The 18,729-nt window shown below is 54.3% G+C and overlaps 1 protein-coding gene and 1 long non-coding RNA gene across 35 annotated transcripts in view; one reads left to right on the forward strand and one right to left on the reverse strand.

The window, feature by feature from the left end:
• Col13a1 (collagen type XIII alpha 1 chain) overlaps positions 1-18,729 on the reverse strand; it is a 75,599-nt gene that overhangs the window by 42,179 nt on the left and 14,691 nt on the right. For 31 of the 33 annotated variants that reach the window (XR_015440319.1, XR_015440317.1, XR_015440318.1 and 28 more), the window contains 9 exons: positions 18,201-18,227; positions 15,707-15,733; positions 15,585-15,611; positions 14,873-14,899; positions 13,259-13,315; positions 12,046-12,111; positions 8,104-8,211; positions 5,815-5,841; positions 4,997-5,032 (listed from right to left, as the gene is read on the reverse strand). Coding sequence is in view for 29 of the 33 variants with exons in the window: in XM_087184750.1 (XP_087040876.1) it covers positions 4,997-5,032; positions 5,815-5,841; positions 8,104-8,211; positions 12,046-12,111; positions 13,259-13,315; positions 14,873-14,899; positions 15,585-15,611; positions 15,707-15,733; positions 18,201-18,227 (402 nt within the window). In the remaining 4 variants the exon portion in view is untranslated. The remainder of the gene's footprint in view (positions 1-4,996; positions 5,033-5,814; positions 5,842-8,103; positions 8,212-12,045; positions 12,112-13,258; positions 13,316-14,872; positions 14,900-15,584; positions 15,612-15,706; positions 15,734-18,200; positions 18,228-18,729) is intronic. The other 2 variants (XM_087184766.1, XM_087184749.1) reach the window with 1 other exon arrangement.
• On the forward strand, positions 8,623-14,763 carry LOC147825578 (uncharacterized). Of its 2 annotated transcripts, XR_015440322.1 has the most exons (5): positions 8,623-9,074; positions 9,276-9,340; positions 10,932-11,094; positions 11,583-12,390; positions 12,905-14,763. It is a non-coding gene; the product is annotated as an uncharacterized LOC147825578 (long non-coding RNA). The 2 variants fall into 2 exon arrangements; XR_015440321.1 differs by having other exon boundaries at positions 8,623-9,340.

An 18,729-nucleotide genomic window follows, 5' to 3' on the forward strand; every position in this document is an offset into this window, starting at 1 on the left:
GCAGGAAGTGATCTGGGGAATTACCGGGGTCGGGTGCCCTATTGAAGGGCAGGGCTTTGGAAGGGCAGCTGGGTTGTAATCTCAATTTGAGATCGGTTGATTTTGTAGTTAGTTCCAAAAAGAAAAAGTCAGCTCTAATTAATCCGTGGACTTTGGAATGCAGGAGAAACAGGGCCTGGAGAGCACAGGGTGGGGGCTCCAGCCCCCATGAGGCCTCAGATCTGGGGCCCGTGTCTCAGTTTTTTTTTTAATCTGCTTTCATTTAAATGGTCTGGATGTCCCCACTAGGATTTCGTGGCTTTGAAAGAAAATGCTGTCCCCACACCCACAGGCTCCCATTGGTACCAAGCCCTCTGATGTATGGGAAGAGGCCTGGGGTCACTAGGGCCCTCCGGGAGTGCCCAGTGCAGGAAGCTTTCAGGAACAGATGTCACCGGGCTTGAGACGCACTGCTCTGTCTGTGTCAGCGGTCAGGGACAACCCCAACTCTCTGTGTCACTCAGCCAAGTGCAAGATACAGGTAGTAAAGCCATTCTGAGCGAGGCTGTGAGCCAGAGGTACCCAGCTTCATGACTTCCTAGCTGCAGATGGTGGAGCAGCTTCTGTGAGCCTCACTTCACTCATCCATGAACTGGGACAAGAGTAATGCCCATCTCCTAGGACTGCCACAGAGAGCAAGTAAAATGGTGCAGGCAGGTACTGGGTACCCAGCCTGGCATGTGGAAGGGGCCCAGAGAGGCAGTTATAACAATGCTGGTCATCATTCTATAGGCTTACATCCACCCCATGAACTCTTCCTGACTAGCAGTCAGAATCGTCACCCCCTGTGGTAGAAGAAGTGAGGAAGCACCATTTGATCTCTTCCCCTGGGTGTCCTTGCCTCTGGGGACTGTTGCCAAAGCCTCTAGGCAGAGTAATTACAGTTGCCAGTGGCTGTGGCAAGGCCTTGGTGTCCCCCCTCCTCTGGTCTAAAATTGCCTGGCTTGAGGGCTACAGGAGGGCTGAAGGACCCTCAGCCAGGGTCCTTCATGCAAACCCTGAGGCACAATACCCAGACCACACGGGTGACCAGCGCACCCCCATGGCGAGACAAGTACCAGCTCTGATGCACTTAGAGATAAGCTCCTTCGGGGTTTGTGACTCTCATCTGTCTGACAACATTCATCAATCTTTGTGACAGAGAGCCATGGCTGTAAACACACTTTGCATCTTGCAACATATTTAAAGTAGATCTGTGTCATAAATTTGGATCAAATAGGCACCGTATGGGTGCACAATAATACTCGCAGTGTCTAGGCAGGAGGGCTGGCCCAGGGCGGGTGTGGGGGCCATATGAGGGCAGCTGGCCACATTGGGTTTTGATCTTAAGCAGCCAGTGGAGAAGCTGGCCCTGCTGGCCTTTGAGAAGACACCAGGCTCAGTCCGGCTGGCAGTGGGTGACACCGGTGGATGGGACTAATCATTAGCAAACTTCACAGGCTGAGAAGCTAAACTCTACATTGTGTTGCAGGAAGGGCCTCCCAGTGCGTAGTAAGTCTTTGGAGTGGCACAGGTGAAGCTCACAAAAAGGGCCCATCTGTCCCTCCGTAGGTCCCCTGGCACCCTGACCATGGGGTGGGGGTCACTTTGCTCAGTTCCATGTTCCCAGCGGCCAGTGTCAGCTTCTCCCCAGGGTGTGGGGTGGGGGTGGGAGCAGACTCATCTTCCCAGCATCTGTGACCAAGTACCCTCCCCATGAGGCCTTTCCCCACACCCTATTCCAGAGAGCAGAGAGGGCAGTACAGAGAAAGGGGAGTGCTGGGCAAAGGAAGGGAGTTGGGGATCAGCTGTCCCAGCCTGGAGAAGCCGAAGTGAGGGCAGGCTAAGTCGGTCTGCTGCTGGGCTTGGATTTATGAGACCTGGCTGCTAATTCCAGAGTGGCCATTCACCAGCTTGGCAACCTTGTAATAACCCCTCTGGGCCTCTCATTGTGCCTTGGGGTTGATGAAGCGCCAACCACTGGGCCATGGCAGGGACTGAAAGAGACAGGGTGGGGCTGAACTTAGGCTGATACAGAGATGTGAAGTATTGCTGCACGAATCTTTGGGCATCAAAGACAAAAGTTTCTGCATCCTAGGATGCTGAGGGGATGCAAATATCTGCCTTAGCTTGGTGATCACTGAGGCCAACATGCCCATTCTAATGGGCTTGGGGCGGTAGAACAGGCCTTAGGGTGTCCTGAGGAAAGGCCCTGATTCTTGGGGGTGGGCCTGTGCTATTGATCATCAGGTTCCAGTGCTCTCTGGCTGCTGTAGACCAGAAGGCACTGGGGCATTGGTGACAGGACAAGGGTCCCAGCAGAGTGAGGGGTAGCATGGATTTGTAGGTGCTGAGACCACCTGCAGCCTAGCTGACTGTGTGAGGCTGATGGCTGGGAGTCTTTCAAAGACCAGAGAGGCAGGGGGGACTCAGGGCCATAGCCCCACTAGATAGCCATGAGAAAAGGTCATCGTGGAAGGGCAGAGCTGCGTACCATGGCAGAGAAAGAAGGAACAGGCACGAAGAGAAAGGGCTCTAATACAGAATGTCTCTGACAGGCCTGGATGTGGGTTAAAAAGAAGGACAAAAGATCGAGGAGATCAAGTTTCCTCCCACAGCCAGGGTCTGCTCCTCTAGAGAATGTTCAGCCAGCCGGTGTTCAGGAAACCATGGGTTTCTGAGCTGGAAGGGATCCTAAGCAGCCCCCAGCTTCATATAGAAACTTCTTTTAACACAGCCCAGACCACTAGTTCCTCTGCCTGCAGTACCATTAGGAAGCTCCTCCAGCAGACCTGGAGTTGCTCTATCTGGAGAGTCGTCCATTGGCACTTGCTCCATCTCCCAGTCATGAGAAAGAAGCATGGCCTGGCCTTTCACTCCAGAGCACGTGACAGCCTGAGCAGCCTACTTTTCTACCCAGAGCAAACCTCCTGGCTTCCTGGGGCCAGGAGCTGCTCTCAGCCAGCAGGACCACACTTTTTTCTCTGCACATTTGACACAGCCTGGGTGGAATGATTCTTGCTACAGTCTGCACCTAGAACTGTCACTTTCTTGGCCCAGACCCACTAGCATCACAATGCTGGAGCCATCAGTGGAAGTCTCTCCATCCCTAGGACAACCTTTTAGAAGAACCAGACTTCCGGTTTGCAGCAGATGCAGACACCTGTCATGGTATGATGCCAGCCAAGGGCACTGCCATGGCCTCTGGGGCCCCTCTGCTGGCCCCAGCCTTGTCACAGCTTGAAAGAGTTGGTCCAGCTGCTAATGGGAAAACTGACCCTGCACTGCACCAGGAGGCAGTAAATTTTGTGAGTCTGCATGAATGGATAGAGGCAACCACAGGGGCTATAATTTCCACTTCCTGACACAATACAAACTTCTCAGTTTATGCAGAACTAATTAAAGATCTCTCAGGTCTCACCATTTCACCCTCCAAGCACCCATAAAACAAAGTGGCGACGGCAGCTGCCCAACTGCAATATGCAAGGACTGCGTCTGAGTGGAGGGGTCCTAGCTCGCCTTCCCCTCTCCGTGCCTCTCCTTCCTGTTGCTTTCCTCCCCCGGAAGGCTCCTGAGGCTTCCTAGCCAGGGCCAGAGGGCTAGGGAAGGGCCTTCCAGCAGGTGGGACCACAGGAAGGACCCAGATGCAACTTGAATTCCTGTGGTGCTATTCCAAGCAATGAGATTTGAGTAAGCTTGTTTCTGCCTTTGCTAAACAGGAACATAGTCATACCTGCCTCAGGGCGGTTTGGGGGTTAGAAAGAATGCAGGACATGTTGAAGGATAGTGACTGACACATAGCAGGTGCCCAGGAAGTAGTGAGTATTACTGAGTATTACTTTGTGGCTCCAGTTATTGTAATGACTGCTTCTGGGCCTTGCTCCAATTGTTTTGCCATCTAAAATACCATATCCCTTCAAATTTACCAGCTGAAGGACCACAGTGGTGGCTTAAAAATGGACATAAGTGCTTTGCTACTCCTCCAATCAAGGATTGCAGACCATACCCCTCCCATGCTGATGCATGGGACTTGGTCACATGACTTGTTTTGACCACCAGGACAACCTGATGCAAACAGATGTCGAGAACGTGCTTATGTCCTGGGGTGACCTAATGTGCATGCTGCCCTGGCTCACCATGCTATGAGGAAGCCTGTGTGGCCTACTAGAGGACAAGAGGTCACAAAGAGGAGAGCAGTGGCCCTCAGCTACCAGCCAGCACTGACTGTCAGACACACGCACGTGCCCCAGGCTGGCTTAGCCCCCAGCTGTCATCTGATAGCAAAGGGGAATCTGGGTGAGACTGGAGGAACTCCAAGCTCCTCAGTCCACAGAATCAGAAGGAATGAATCATCATTTTAAGCCAGCAAGTCTGGGATAGCTTGTTACACAGCAAGAGATAAGTGATACCTACTCATCAGGGTTGAGCTCTTGGCTGTCTTCTCCCAGAAGACTTCCCAAACTCTTCCCAATCGTGAACTAATTTCTCCACCCCTGGACTCACAGAGTACCTTCCAATGGTCGCATTTAGCACAGTCTGCTCCTGTCAGGGCCATTTGTGTAGAAATATTTCTGTCCATTGGGCCTGGGAGCTGTCGGGGGCAGGAATGACCCCAAACTCAGCATGGACCTCTGGACTGGGGAGGTGGGCACAGTCATCCTGCTCCTAACTTATCAGACCCATAGAACCTGGCTCCCTCAGGCCAGACACAGTCACTCAGGTTGGCCAGAAACCATCTGGGCCTGGGGTCTTGCTGGGCCACCTACCTGCCCAAGGCCCAGCTCCTTGTGTGCCTCTTCCTTCCCCAAGTAGATATACTGAGCCCTCACAATCCATACCTAGGAGTTGTGAGGCTCACGAGGCAGTGTATGTGCAGATCTGCATTGTGTACTACCTACTCCTGGGCCTGTGTGTGCTGTGTGAGGCCCACTGGGTACCCATGGGAGAGCCAGGGTTCTCCCCACCTCCTCCTTCTTACCTTCCGGCCATGGAAGCCCTGGATCCCTGGGTCTCCCTAGGGGAACAAAGAGTCCATTCAAGTGGGTTTCTCAGTGCCAAACTGGTTGGTGCTGTTCCCTGCACAATACCATCCCTCTTCCTCCCAAGGACTCCAAATCCTCCTGCTCCTTCAAAACCCACCTCCCACCATCCCTGGGATAACAGCTCTTGGTGTCTTTGAGGCCAACAGAAACTGTTCGGCCACTGCACAGGGCCGAGGAGTTCTGGGAAGGGTCAGCTTGGCAGGGTCTGAGGATACTTGACTGCTGCTTTTGGTTCCACCAACAACCCTCTTAGAACCTGGACAAGTCACTGTCTCAGGGCTCTTGGCATCCACAGTGTCAAAATAGCAGGAGAGGATTGACACTCTGCACCTTTCATTCCCTGAGCCTTGGGTCCCCAGCTTCAAAATGAGGATCTTTTAGACACTGTGGGCTTCTGGGCAAAGTTTCACAAGAGATCAGATGACCCCAGAGGCCTCTTCCAGGTCTGACACCTTGCAGGACACTGTGGGATTGGGATATTGTGACCATGTCATAGGCAACCGGTTTCAGTTTCTGACTAGAACATAAGCTTTCTGGCAGGCAGGACTGTCTTCTGTCTATGGCAGCTGGAGAACTTGCTAGTCACCCTGAGTGCACAGGAAGGGCTATACATGTTGGAGCCAAAAGCAGTGTTTTGGAAGTGAGCCAAGCCTGATCCATCTTGCTTCACTCAGCTCTGCCCTCAGCAGCCTCCCACCCTCCTTCCCTCCAGCAATGGTCCCCCAGTGCAAGCCTCTATGAGGTGGGTTCTTACCTTCGGTCCTGGAGGCCCAGGTAAGCCCTGCAGAAGCAAGTCAAAGGTAAGTGTGAGTTCAGTCGCATTTATAGTGGAACTGGGGCCCAGTGACCCCCAGATAACTAACGAGAGAACAGGAATGCTAGAGCACAGCCTTAGAATATCCCGGAAGGGTAACGGAAACCTGTGGAGGGCACGTGGGGACAGCGGGCTCATGTCCCTCTTTGGAGCCGTGTGGGCACTGTGGGCAACTCCTCTGTGCTTGTCCACTGGAAAGTAGGTCAGTGGCATCACGCTAAATTGACAGTGTGGTTTGGTCTGGATCCTCACCCACTCACCTCCCAGTTGGGAGCCTCCCTGGAAAGCCGGCCTTGGCCAACAAGGCCTTGATTTGCGCCTTGGCCTTGCCTGCTGTCTCCCTCTGCCCAGTGTGCTGTGACCAGGGCAGCTCGCCATGGAGGGGGGGGTGGGGCGAGGGGCCCAAGGAAGCCCAAGGGAGAGGCCAGGAGGCCCAGCTGCAGACGTGGGCGGGAGACAAACATGACACCTACGTCTGCTCTGTTTCAATTGGTTTGAAAACTCACTTTCTGGGCTTTTTCTTTCTTTTTTTCCTCTGGGAATCGAACTCAGGACCTTGTGCTTTTGAGGCAGGCAGCAGCACCACTGAGCTAAATCCCTGGCCCCCTGGATTTTTCCTTAATAAACAACCTAACAAAGACTTCCTAGCTCGAACTCAGTAAGCAGGAGTGTGCTGGGCAGGAGGGTATGGTGAACAAAGAAATGAATTTTGAACACTTTTTGGGCTTTTTGGCTTGGTTTGGTTCAATTTTCTAAATTCACTTCTTTTCAGGTTTTCCATTTTTCCATTTAAAGACTGGTAGAAGTGAGACTAATCTCTCTCTTTGGGGGGGCTGGGGAAAATTATGGAAATATTTAAAATCCACTTGGGGGCCCAACTGAGCTAGGAGCCAGCTCCCAACAACTTAGGCCCTCACACTGCAGCACTGAGCTTGCCAGCCAAGCCAGAGCCCAGCCCAGAGGGACCCTATGTTAGGCCTCCAGATGGGTAGTGGGGGTAGCTGAGGGCCCAGGCATGAAGCCAGCTGATCTAGAACGTGCCCGTGTCCACTGAGGGGTATTGCGGCTCCACTTCTGGATCAATCCCAGAGAACGCTTCAGAGGTGTAGACATTATGTTCCAGGATTATGGGTCACAGCAGGGGACTCATTCAACACTGTCTAAGCAGGCCCAGCAGCTCTGCAATTGCTACTGTGGGAGACTCCTTCCTGACATGCAAAGGGCTCGCTTTATGCCATTAATCAAGAAGCTTCTGATGCAAACTGTTAGGTCATTCAGAACCCTGCCAACCTGGAGAGTGTTTATGGGCAGGTCTGCAGGGGAGAAAAAGGGAAGGAACCTCCAAAATGCTAATGAGGTGGACTCTGGATGTGGGGAAACAGGGGATATGTTCATTTTTCCTTTTTAATGTTCCAAGTTTTTCCAAGTGAGTGTCTGATGCTTTTACCATCAGAGGAAAAACAAGTCTATATTTTCAGCCCATGGGAAAAGCAGTATTAAAAGGCAAGGTGACTCTGCTGTAACTGCTGGCCTTTGGATCACACAGAGAGTCAGTGTTCTCTGTAGTGGACAGCTCAATTCTCTGAAGACACCCAGCTCCCACTGAGTTGTTCTGTTCTGGGCTCTGTGGAACTAAAGGGCCAAGGACAAGGTCTTGGCCAGGGCTTGAAAATGGATGATTGGTGGCCACCGAGTTTGAATCATGGCCTGAAAAGGGTGCTGGCCTTCTGGACCCCTCCCAGCAGTAGCCCTGTCAGCCCTCAGGCTCGATGCAGGGTCTCAGTGAAGGTGGCCCAAACGTGAAACCACACACACCCCAGAAGGTGTTCATCTGGGTCCGGACTGTGGTGCACCCCCTTTGAATTTTTCTAGAACCTACTGTTTCTGACTTGGGTTTTCCTGAGCCAAGGGCCAGGGACAGTGGTCAAAGGCAGCCATGGGGATTTTCCCTCTTAGCTCCTCTGTGGAGACTGGGAAGAGGTCAGCCTATTAGTGACCTCTGCCCTAGAAAGCCATGGTCGGCTGTGGCCATGGCAGGTGTGTTTCCAGGGCAGCAGGAGAGTGTGCCAGGGATGGATAATCTTATCTGGGCTACCATGGCCCAGGGGCCTTGCTCAGGTGTTTCTGTCATTGGATGGGAAGCCAGGTTCTCCTTGGTCATTCAAGGCTTGGAGGTTTGCAGAGAATTCTTGGGGCAAATCTTGAAGGAGAGGGGGAGGGGATACTTACGGGTGGTCCCATGGGCCCTGGCAATCCTGGGTGCCCCAGAGGTCCACTTGGTCCAGGGGGCCCTGGTGGCCCTGGTGGCCCTTGGATGCCAGCCTGGCCCTGCTCACCCTGAGGTTCATGGAGACAAGTGTTAGAGAGGAGACCCCAGAGCCGCAGAGAGGCCCCAGCCCGAGCCATGCACCCTGTGAGAGGCCCCACTGTGGGCTGTGCAGGGAAGGTGACACTGACAGTGGGAGCGATGGTGGCGTGATGGTGATGCATCTGTGGTGGTGGTGACTACATGCAGGGACTGGTGGCAGTGAGAAGAGCACCAAGACTTCAGGTCCCCAAACGGTGAGGCTTCCAGAGAGGACTTGCTGCCCAGAGTGGCCGTTTCCCAGGGCTCAGGGCCAGCTGGCCTGGGGGTTCTCTGCCACCCTCTCTGTGTGGCAAGTCATCTCTCTAGGCCTCAGTCTCAGCCCTAGAATGGGAAGAGATATTCCTTGTTTCCTATCTCAGCTCTTTGCGGTTTTTGGCCACCTGAACCAGAGGATCAAGTGAGATCCATAGGCCAGAGTTCATGGAATTTTGTTCAGCTCACTGTTGAATGGGGCAGGGGACTTGGTGAACCAAACTTGGATCGGTGGCTCTTGAACCATGGTGAGCCCCGGCAACACTGGGCCCACATTCCTGGGGCAGGAGTGGCCACTCATTTATGTTGGGCATGAGTTTTCTGGTTGCCTTGGATCCCACCTTCCCTACCCTTTCTCTGTCACTCTGGCGATCTGCCTGAGCTCAGAGGGCAGCTGCGTTTGCCACCTTTGCCTTGGGGGAAGGAGCTCTGGAGGGATGGTGGAGTGCTTCCTGTCTGTGCAGGGTGCTGGGACCCGTCTGGCCCTACCCTCTCTCCTCAGCCGGCTGCTCTGGGCCCAGCCTTTGTCACCCACCATGGACGTCCCCAGGAGGTGCCGACAGCTCAGGAAGCAGGCATGGTACTGTGTTCCTTCAACAGCAGGAGACATGTGACCTGGATCTGGGGGGTGGGGCAAGCCAGTCCTGCACTAGACCCATGCCATGCTCTCTTCTTTCTCTCTTTCTCCTTCCTTTCTTCCTTCTTTCCTTCCATCCTTCATCTTTTTTCTTTCCTTCTTTCTTTCTGTTTGCCTCTTTCTTTCCTTTGGTTTTTTTGACAGGGTCAGCCTGGCCTCCAATTCACTGTGATCCTCCTGCCTCAACTTCCTGAGTGCTGGGATTATAGGTATGTGCCACCATGCCCGGCCATTGCGCTGTTTTCTAAATGAACTCTCCAGGGACAATCTGGGCTCAGGTCTTGTGAGGAGGGGCCCATCTCCATAGCCTGGCAGGTGGGGGAGTTCCAGGCTGGATGAAGGGGGACACGAGTGGCCAGAGTCCCAGGCCAGCTCCGTGACACTAGGTGTCGTACTCCCTGTGTGAAGAAGGGAGCTGATGAGCCTTCTGCAAGCCCCTCAGAGGGAAGGGCGAGTGTAAATAGGAATGTGCAACCTGGGAAAGGGAAACGTGTAACTTTGGTGACAGTTTGCACCTCCTCTTGGCTGAGTCTCCCAGGGCAAATGACACCTACAGTGTCACTCTGCAGCCTGGGCCTCATTCTGCCACCCTCTGAGAAACCACTAAATAGAGTCTCACCCTTTCCTGGCCCAGCTTTGGGTTGCTTGTTGATAAACTTGGGGAAGGAGGAGTCTCCTGACCCGAGACACTTAGGTAAAGTCAGGCTTCTAAGGGGAGCAGTGTGACCTCCTCTCCAACCAGAATAGACCTAGCCAAGTCCCCCATCCTTGGATACCCTCAGAATCCTGCTTTATGTTCTCCACAGTGTTCTTACATCTCTGGAGAGGGATAACCCACAATATAACACCACAAATCCCATTTTACAGAAAAGAAAACTGAGGCTCAGAGAAGTTGAGCATTCTGACCAAGGTCACAGGGAACATTTTAGGTGGAACAAGACCCAGACTCAACTCAGAAGCCCAGACTATTTTTTTTTTTTTTTGCATCCAAATAGGCCCCACCAAGACGGGCTTTCAGTCCAGTTTCCTGCACCTTGGATATGACTTCCAACACCATCTGCTAAGCACATTGTACTCATATAAATTCTCCTTTTTCAACTAATCTTGGGCCATCTTGCAGAGCCTGTGAAACCAATATTTGGTTTATTGATAGGAAATGGACAAGCCTTTTTATGTCCCATGAGGGCCAACAGCATGAAAACATTATTCCCCAAGCAGAGTCTGTAGTAGGTAGCAGAGGGGACCCTGTTCTTCTCTCTCTGCTTTGGGAGCCAGATCAGAGCAGCCCAGAAGTTTCTGGCTAAACCACTCTTTGCTATTGCAAAGGGAGGCAGCAACCTGCATGGGCTGGCTCCAATCCTGGGACCTGGGGGCATCTTCCTCGGCAAATTGGGGGTGAGGATGAGGATGGTGCCCCACCACCACAGGAGCTAATTCATGCCGAATTTCCACACCAGGGCCTGTAGCCTAGTAGCGCTCAACAAAGAGCAGCTAATGCAGTCACGGCTATGGCCACGGCCATGAGGTGGCTGTATGTGTGGGTGCCCAGGATGGCACTCTGAGAGTTGGTCCTCAGCTCTCTTGCTGGGGTCTGGCCTGGGCACTGGGGGCTGACAGTGGGGTGGGCCTGGTGCTACCCTGAGCTGCCCTGCTTGGGGCAAGCACTGGTTCTATACGGAGGCTCTCGAGGATTTGGCCAGGGAAATGTGAGCGGCAGGCTACAGGTGTGAGTAGCATGCACATCATGTGATCCCTGTATTTTTAGCTGTTCATTGGGATGTTTTTTGTCTTGCTCCATAGGTGCCTGAACATCCAGGCTCCTGGGATCCTGACGCCCAAGAAAGGCAGCTTAAGGCCCTGTTGTGGGGCTGTCAGAGAGCAGCTAAGTGTCCTGCTCTTCTCAGTGTCCCTGTGCCTTGGAGACATCTCCTGTGCAGGATGAAGAAGGTGAAGAGCAAAGCAGGTACCTCTGGGCCTGCCTGGAATCAAGCTGTGACCTCCTGGAGACAGGGGCAAGACTGCTTCATCTTTTGTGATCTGCTGCTATGCCAGCCTCCTGGGGTTAGCAAGGCAGGAAGAAGGAAGCAGTTGCTCTCAACGACCACACCCTTCGGTTGTGGACTACATTCCCTTTACAAACGTCCTCACTCCTCAGACCTAGGCTGCCAGTGATCAGCTGCTAAGCAATCTGCATTTCTAAGCAGAAAGGATGAAAGTGGTGGATGTGGGGGCTAGAGACCTGCAGCCAGTTCCAAGTCTTCCTCTTGCTGTTTGTGTGACTTTGGGCAAATCAATTCACTTTTCTGAGCCTCAATTTCTTTGTCTCCAAAATGTGGATAACAGTAATAATGACAGCTAACATTGTAACACTTGCACCACGCTAGGAACTATACCAAGTGCTTTGTCCAACAGCCCTATGACACAGACACTGTTATTATCTTTATTTTACAGATGAGCAAGCTGAGGGGCCAAGAGGTCAAGTCACTTGCCTAAAACCACACAGCTAGCAACAGGCGGAGGACCTAAATGCAAATCCCTGCTCTGAACTTTATGAGTTGTGCCACCCTGGGCAATTTACTTAACTTCTCTGAGCCTTCATTTCCTCATCCACGGAATAAGGACAACCATATCTAATTCATAAAACCATTAAATTAAATAAACCAGTCCTGAAAAATGGATAACATGGTGCCTGGCTCACTGGCAGCTGATGCTGGTGGCTGCTAGGAGTCAAGGTGGTATGGTAGGAGTTTCAGGTTTCCTGATGTCTGTGTGCCGGGTGTTCCTCGGACATGGTATTAATGGGCCCATGCTTGTGTCATCTGACTGAACTGTATTAGAGGAGGTTCTGGCTTTGACTGCAGCCCCCGCTTCCCCTGGGGGAAGCACACAGGCATGGCACAGGGAAGGTGTCTACCTGGAAAGTCCGCCTTTTTATGACTGGGGGTGGAGCCAGCCGCACTGAATTGAGGAGAGGCAGCAGCTGAAGAGAAAGGTGAATTGGAAGGCCAGAGGACAAAGGCCAAAGATCGCAGGTTTTCAGAACGATGTCGAAAGTCACCAGGAAAGCAGAGTGGCCCAGAGGGTTGGGAGGAGAGGAAGAGAGAAGAGAGATTAGTGTGAGCTCAGGGGCAGGTGGGAAGGCATGAACGGGCACTCTCACAGCTGTGGAACGCAGGCCTGGGCTGGCATGGCAGGACTTGGGAAGGAGGAGCGGCCCCTCCATCTGCACCCCGCCTCTGCCTCTGGGTTGGAGCTCAAGGTACTAGCCGGCAGTCCTGGACTGGGAAGGAGGCCCTGCTCGGCCAGGCCTGCCTGCTAGACATGCTGGGCTGCCTCCTAGACACGTGTCGGACATTGTACCGCCTGCCTCTGCCCATCCCTGCTTAGAGGGCAGAGGCTGTTGGGCTGAGCGTCACAGACTCAGAGGCTCTGGCTCAGGAGCCGCAGGACAGCTAAATTGGTACTTGAAGCCAGGCTGATGTGCAGCCCTCTTTGGCTTCTTTTTCTGGTAGGATGAGAAAGGCTGATGTCAGCAAATCTGAAGATGGTCGGGGCAGGGCCAAAGCAGCTGGCAGGGCTGAGCCGGGTGAGGGCGAGGCCGGTATGGGCACAGGCTAAGGGCCCCTGAGGTCTCACTGTGGGGCTGGCAGGCTTAGAAAATAGAGGCTGGGTAAAGAGGTCTCTGGAATGTTCAACCACTTTTTTAAGGGGGAGGCGACAGCTTGCAATCCCATTGTCCAATGTGATTTTCATTTCTGGAACTTCTTGAACAGTTCCTCTACCCGACTGACCTGTGGCCTTAAGAAGCAGTGACAGCCCACGGGAAAACAAAGATGGCACAGAACCAGCTACTTGTTTTCAAAAGCACTTGAACTCCTGCAAGCCCCTTGGGATGAACTTTAAGAACCAGGAGCCGCTGAGGCTGAGAATTCGTCCAGCTGGGGATTGGGAAGCCCGCCGGCCAGCTGGGCCCTTCCAGGTCAGCCCTGTGCCTTCATAGGCAGCTGCCACTCTTGGAGCCCCACCCATCCCGAGTCGGGCCAGTGGGGGAGCAATGCTGGGCTCATGTGCAGGAAGTGTCTCAGCAGATCAGCAGAGAGGGCCGAGACCTTCCAGAACCTACAAACCTTCAGGATGATTATCTGGTTGGAGCGCAGAGCTGCTTGTGTGCTGCTCAGTTGCTTCTGGTGAGCAGGGGGAAGGAAGACGGCAGAGACTGGGTAATGGAAAGATTGGAGGAGGGCCCACAGACACCAGCCCTCTGCCCCAGTGCCGGGGACTCCATCTTACCCACCCAGCACACCTCTCCTCTCCTTCTTTCCCGGTGAGGTTTCAGGTGGAAAAGGCAGGCACCAGCCTGGCTCTCAGAGACCTGCCACCCCCACCGTGCCTACAGATCCCTTGTAAAACCAGCAGGCCCCCCGAAGCTCCCTGCTTTCCTACTTCTTCTAAATAAACTTGCCCTGCTGGGTCTCCACATCTACTTCCTCCTCTCCCTGCTGCTCCCCAGACCACTGCAGACCTAAGGCTGGGCTTCACTGCATCTGTGGCCAAGGTCCTTCTAGAACCTTCTGTCGCTGCCTCCTTCCCTGTTCTCTGTGCTGGGCTGCCAGGCAAAGAGCCCATCCTTGCCCACCGCTAGTGTCCCTTCAGGACTGGTGACAGATGGACAAAGTAACTGTAGTTGGGTTGTTTTTTGTGCTGGGGGCTGCTGCCTTTCTTTTGGATAACATAACAATCCTGTGAGCCCATCATTTCAAATAAACACAGCTGGTCTTCTATTATTGTATCAGGACCAGGCTGGCCGGAACACTAGGGCCTCTGTGTCCCTAGAACACATGCCACTGATAGGCCAGCTCTGTCTGCATGGCTGCTGGCCTATGTCCCCCAGCCCAGGCCTGGCCCAGCCTTGATATCAAACCTATCCCAGCCTTTCAAGGTCCAGGCCCATCACAGCCTCTCTGTGGCACAGGAGTCCAGAGTTCAGAGTCTGACATGTCTTCCCCCTCAGCGATTGGGCAGAGGCTGCCCCTGTTATCTAGCCCTTCACAGGGGCCTGACAGAGTGAGGTCCATACTGAACCTTGTTTGTGCCTGTCTCTGCCCCCTAAACCCAACCCCAGGTCCTGCTCAGCAAAGTGTGGGGCCAGGGGAGCCACTCATGTGTTTCTGGGCACAATGGGGCCCGTAAGGGAAGGGATGATGTCCTAAGATGCTTATCCTGCCTACTCTGCCTCCTGGGCCTGCGCGCAGCCCGTCTGGTCCCCGGTTCCTACATGCAGGGCGCGTTTCTGGTGTTAGCTCTCTGGACTCTTGCTGGAGGAAGCTGGGCTCAGTTTTGCCCTGCCCTGACCCAAGCACGACCCCTGTGTTGGTACACAAGTGAAAATTCCTAATAGGCTGACAGGAGTTTTTTGGGTCTTGTATTTGGAAAGGAGCAAAGAAAAGGAAGGAGCCAGGTAAGGCTTGAGGCAGGAACTTCCCCAGGCACAGGGTCAGCAGACGATGGGCAGAGGGCCAGGGACAGTAGATGGCTGGCTCCACTGAACACACACACACACACACACACACACACACACACACACACACACACACCCCACACACCACACACAGATCCATCCACACTCACTGTACCCGACAGGCATGCTGCCACCGCTCCTGCAGAGACCCGGGAGATGAGGCTGATCAGGGCTGTGCCCGGGAGTGGATCAAAGGGCCCATTCGGCTTAGGGGCTCACTTACCCGGTGTGGGTACTCGCCACACTGGCCCTGGGGAGGGGAGGAAAGGAGAGTGGGTGTTAGACCCTTGCTGGGGGGATCTGTCTCTCAGGAGCATTCCTGAGACCCATCAGATACCCCTCAAATCTCACTACCCACTGTCCCTGCTGCTCTGGTGGGTCTGAGCCCTCTGACTCGGGGGTAGGAGATGAGGTGGGAGAATGAGGTCCCTCCTGTCCCCCTAGAGGGCAGTCTGGGGTGGACCTGGAAGTGGCCCCACGGAGTGAGGGAGGGTCAGGAATTCCACCCCCAGGCTTGGTGGGAGGTGGATCCTCTGGGTAGGAACATCTGACAGCCCTGGATGGGAGTCCTGGGAGAGTCCCAGTCAGAAATTCAACAGAGAAAGGAGGAGGCCAGGAAGGGGCTAGGCCCGGGGTTTATACACGGACACCTCGAAAGCCTAGAGGCTCCTGTGTCAGCGACACTGAAGGGGTGGCAGGCGGGAGGTGCCAAGGAGGAAGCTGGCAAGGCCCATGCTCTGGGCAGACCCCTCCCCTAAGAAAAGATGTCACCCAGGCCTGCTCCACGGTGTCTGTCTTACATTCTGGGGAGCCTGGGAGCCTTTCCTGGTTCTGTCAATGAACCTCTTACTTCAAAACAACAACTCTAGTGCCGTTCTGCCTGTTGGAAGTTTGTGTCCAAGCCGGAGATTTTAGGAAGCCCCCATCACACCTACCTTTTCTCCTTTTTGTCCTTGAGGTCCCTACAAAGAGACAGAAATGAGAATTAGGGATCGAAGCCCAGGACACAGAGGCCCCAAACCTCTCTGCTAGGGAATAATGAAGAAGAGGTACCAACCGGCTGTCCTCGGGCACCCATCAGGCCCTGGGGGAGGAAACACACAGGTCAGTGAGCAGACAGAAGATGGCAGATCAGAGATAGGTGCCAGAGTGGGGCTGGGACAGATGCTGGGCTTCCAGGGGCTTCTCAGAATGTCCCGGAGTCCTGCAGGGTGCCAGGGCCTTCTGTGCCCGACGCGTGCAAAATGGTGTGGCTTTATACACCAAGCCGCTGCCTCTTTGCCATCCACAGGCATGGCCAGGCGTGCCCTGTCCCCTCAGATGCCATCCTTCATTCATTCCTCCGGCCACTGTCATCCCATGCTCACCAGACAGGAGGCTGCACTCAGGAGTCAGGTGGCCATCTGCTCAGGGACGCCGTACCTCCTCCACCCCAGCTTCAGGAGACACTGGCACATCCTGCTCCTGCCTCAGGGAAAGCCGTAGAGCCAGAAGGCTTCAGGGGACACAGTGGGAGGGGGACAGGCCATTGCTGGGGACTCGGGGAGTTTTGGAGAAGCCTGTGGCACGGAGAGGAGGCTGGAGGCCTGTGATCTGAGCCACGTTCTGAGTTCCTTGGAGGAACACATGGGGTCAGGGCAGACGCTTGTTCTTGGAGAACCTTGCAGCCTGCTGGCTCTCAGGAGTCTGCACCATGCTCCTGGGATTCTACAGTTGGTAAGAACGAAAACCAGGGCCCCTGAGGTCCTTTTCTACCCTGACTCTCAACCCATGACGACCCTCTTGACACACCAATTTCTGGGCCCCGAGTTGGGGGCCATCAGGGCGGTTGGCCTCAGGCTGCTGAGATGGAGAAAGAGCCTCTCCTGTTCCTGCCTTGCTGCTTCAGAAGCTCCCAGGGGACCCAGCGACCCAGATCTGTGCAGCATTCCCAGCCCACCCCGGTGGCTGGGTGCTTGGTGTCAAGTTCAATGGCACAGGATTCATCTAGCAGCAACCAGAAGCCAGACCCCAGGTGACCAGGCCACCCTCAGTCAGGACAGGAGAGAAGTCTGATGGGGGTGGGGGGACTGAGAAACATCCCACTGGGGTTCAGGACTGCAGAGATATGGAGGGTTGAGTCCAGACACCCCAAATCATGGCCCATGGGACAGTCCTGGTCTTCATGGATATTTTGTTTGTCCCACATGAATTTATTTCAATTAGCTTCCAACCCTGAGGTTTCCCAGGGTCCCGGGCACTGCCTTTTAATGTCACCCATTGCAGGGGAGTTTGTTAATTGTGTGATGGGTTATTTAAATGTTTGACTCCCCCAAACTGCAAACTCCAGTTTGACCGCAAACTTCAGGGTGGCAAGGATGGTGTCTCTCTGTTCCTGTCCACATCCCCAGGACCTGATGCAGTACCCAGAACACTTCAGATATTCAATAAAAATATGTTACAGGAAGGAAGGAGGCAGGCAGGCAGGGAGGGGGGGAAACAAAAAGGGAGGAAGGAGGCAACAAAGGGAAGGAATTTGAGAACTGGGTTTGGATCCTGTTCGGGGTACTTCCCAGCTATGTGGCTTCAGGCAAGTTACTTAACTCTCTAAGGGGGATTCTAATAGGACTCAGAGTACAGGTTCCCACTGAGAACTGAATGAGATAAAATAGTCATGGGCCGAGCTGATGATGATTTAATCACAGATGGGCCACATATACCATGCTGGTCCCATTAATTATATCACCTAATGACATAACCATGCACTGTGATGTCCACACAGTGACAAAATCACCCCGGTTGCATTTCTCAGTATGCATCCCTGTCATTAAGCAACACAGAACTATGCACATGAAGTGCTTATGCCAGAGCCCCCAGTTTTGCAAATGCTGGGTCTGGGTGCACTGTTTACGTAGAGGCCCCGAGGAGACTGAGCTGCTAAGGGTCCTGGGCAGGTTGGTGGGAGTTGAAGCCCCGGTGTTTGGGAGAGCCCTTCATTTCCTTTTGCATTCACAGGAGTTCCTGCCTCCCCTGGTGCCCTGGCAGTGTGCTGGTCAAGGAGTCCTCATACTGGCATGGGGGGGCAGGGCACAAGCCAGACCCCTGCTGGCCAGGTAGAGGGCTGGCCACATTGCTCTCACGGCCTTTGGCACAGATGCCAGCCCTGAGCCAGCTTATGTTGCAGGAGGGAGGCTTGTGTCCCAGCCCAGGTGGCCTGGACAGCTCAGGGCACAGTTGGTGCTGGGAAAGGACAATCAAGCTGAGCTCACACAGCCGGCCATCTGGCAGAGGCTGTGCGCTCCTAAAGGGTGCTGATGTTGGTGGGTCCACCAAGGCACAGAGTGTAGTTGGGGAGCACTGAGCTGCCACTCAATGCCGGTGCCACCTGCTCGGCAGGTGTTCTCTCTGGCCCTCCTCCCTGTGGTTCAGATGGGGGAGCCCCAGCTTCCTCTCCCCACTGCAAAATGCAAGGACCCAGGGCTGCAGGCATGCACAGCTGGGGAGTGACCAGGAGGGCAGCCGCTTGCTCAGTCCCCCACCCATCTTGAGAAGCAGCAGAGCTGGAGTCTTACCATCTCCCCTTTTGGTCCGGGATGGCCCTAGGAGGAGAAGAAGATGATGGTCAGGTGCACGGTTAGCAACACAGAAGGCCCACCTTGCCTGCCACCTGCTCTTCCAGTCACCACACTGGCCGAGTCACTCGTCTCTCGCATGGTCACTCCATCTCTTGCTTATCCCCCAAGTCCCTACACAGGCCAAGGCCAAGGCCATTTGCCCCTCCCTTCCCTGGGCCTTATGACTGCTGCCTGCCCTTCAGAGGGAGATTTAGGGGGTACTAGACAGGTTGGCAGTGGACATGCCACAGTAGGGCAGGTGGCCAGGTCTCCCACCCAAGAGGACATCGGCTGCCCCAGGGAGAGCTCAGTGGTTGGGCCCACTATGCACCTCCCACCCCATGCCTTTGCCTGTGGGGTCCCAGAGGGCATCGAGGGTCAACCCTCCTGTACCTCACCCCTCCCTAGAAGGTGGGGGCTGCTTCCCCCCGGGGAACATTGGTGTTAGGGGCCAAGGCTGAAGGCTGGAAGTGCACTTGGGAGAAGC

The sequence above is a fragment of the Heterocephalus glaber genome, unplaced genomic scaffold (genome assembly GCF_053883595.1).
Source record: "Heterocephalus glaber isolate CG9 unplaced genomic scaffold, H.glaber_assembly_v1.0 deba00001497, whole genome shotgun sequence".
Lineage (NCBI taxonomy): Eukaryota > Metazoa > Chordata > Mammalia > Rodentia > Bathyergidae > Heterocephalus > Heterocephalus glaber.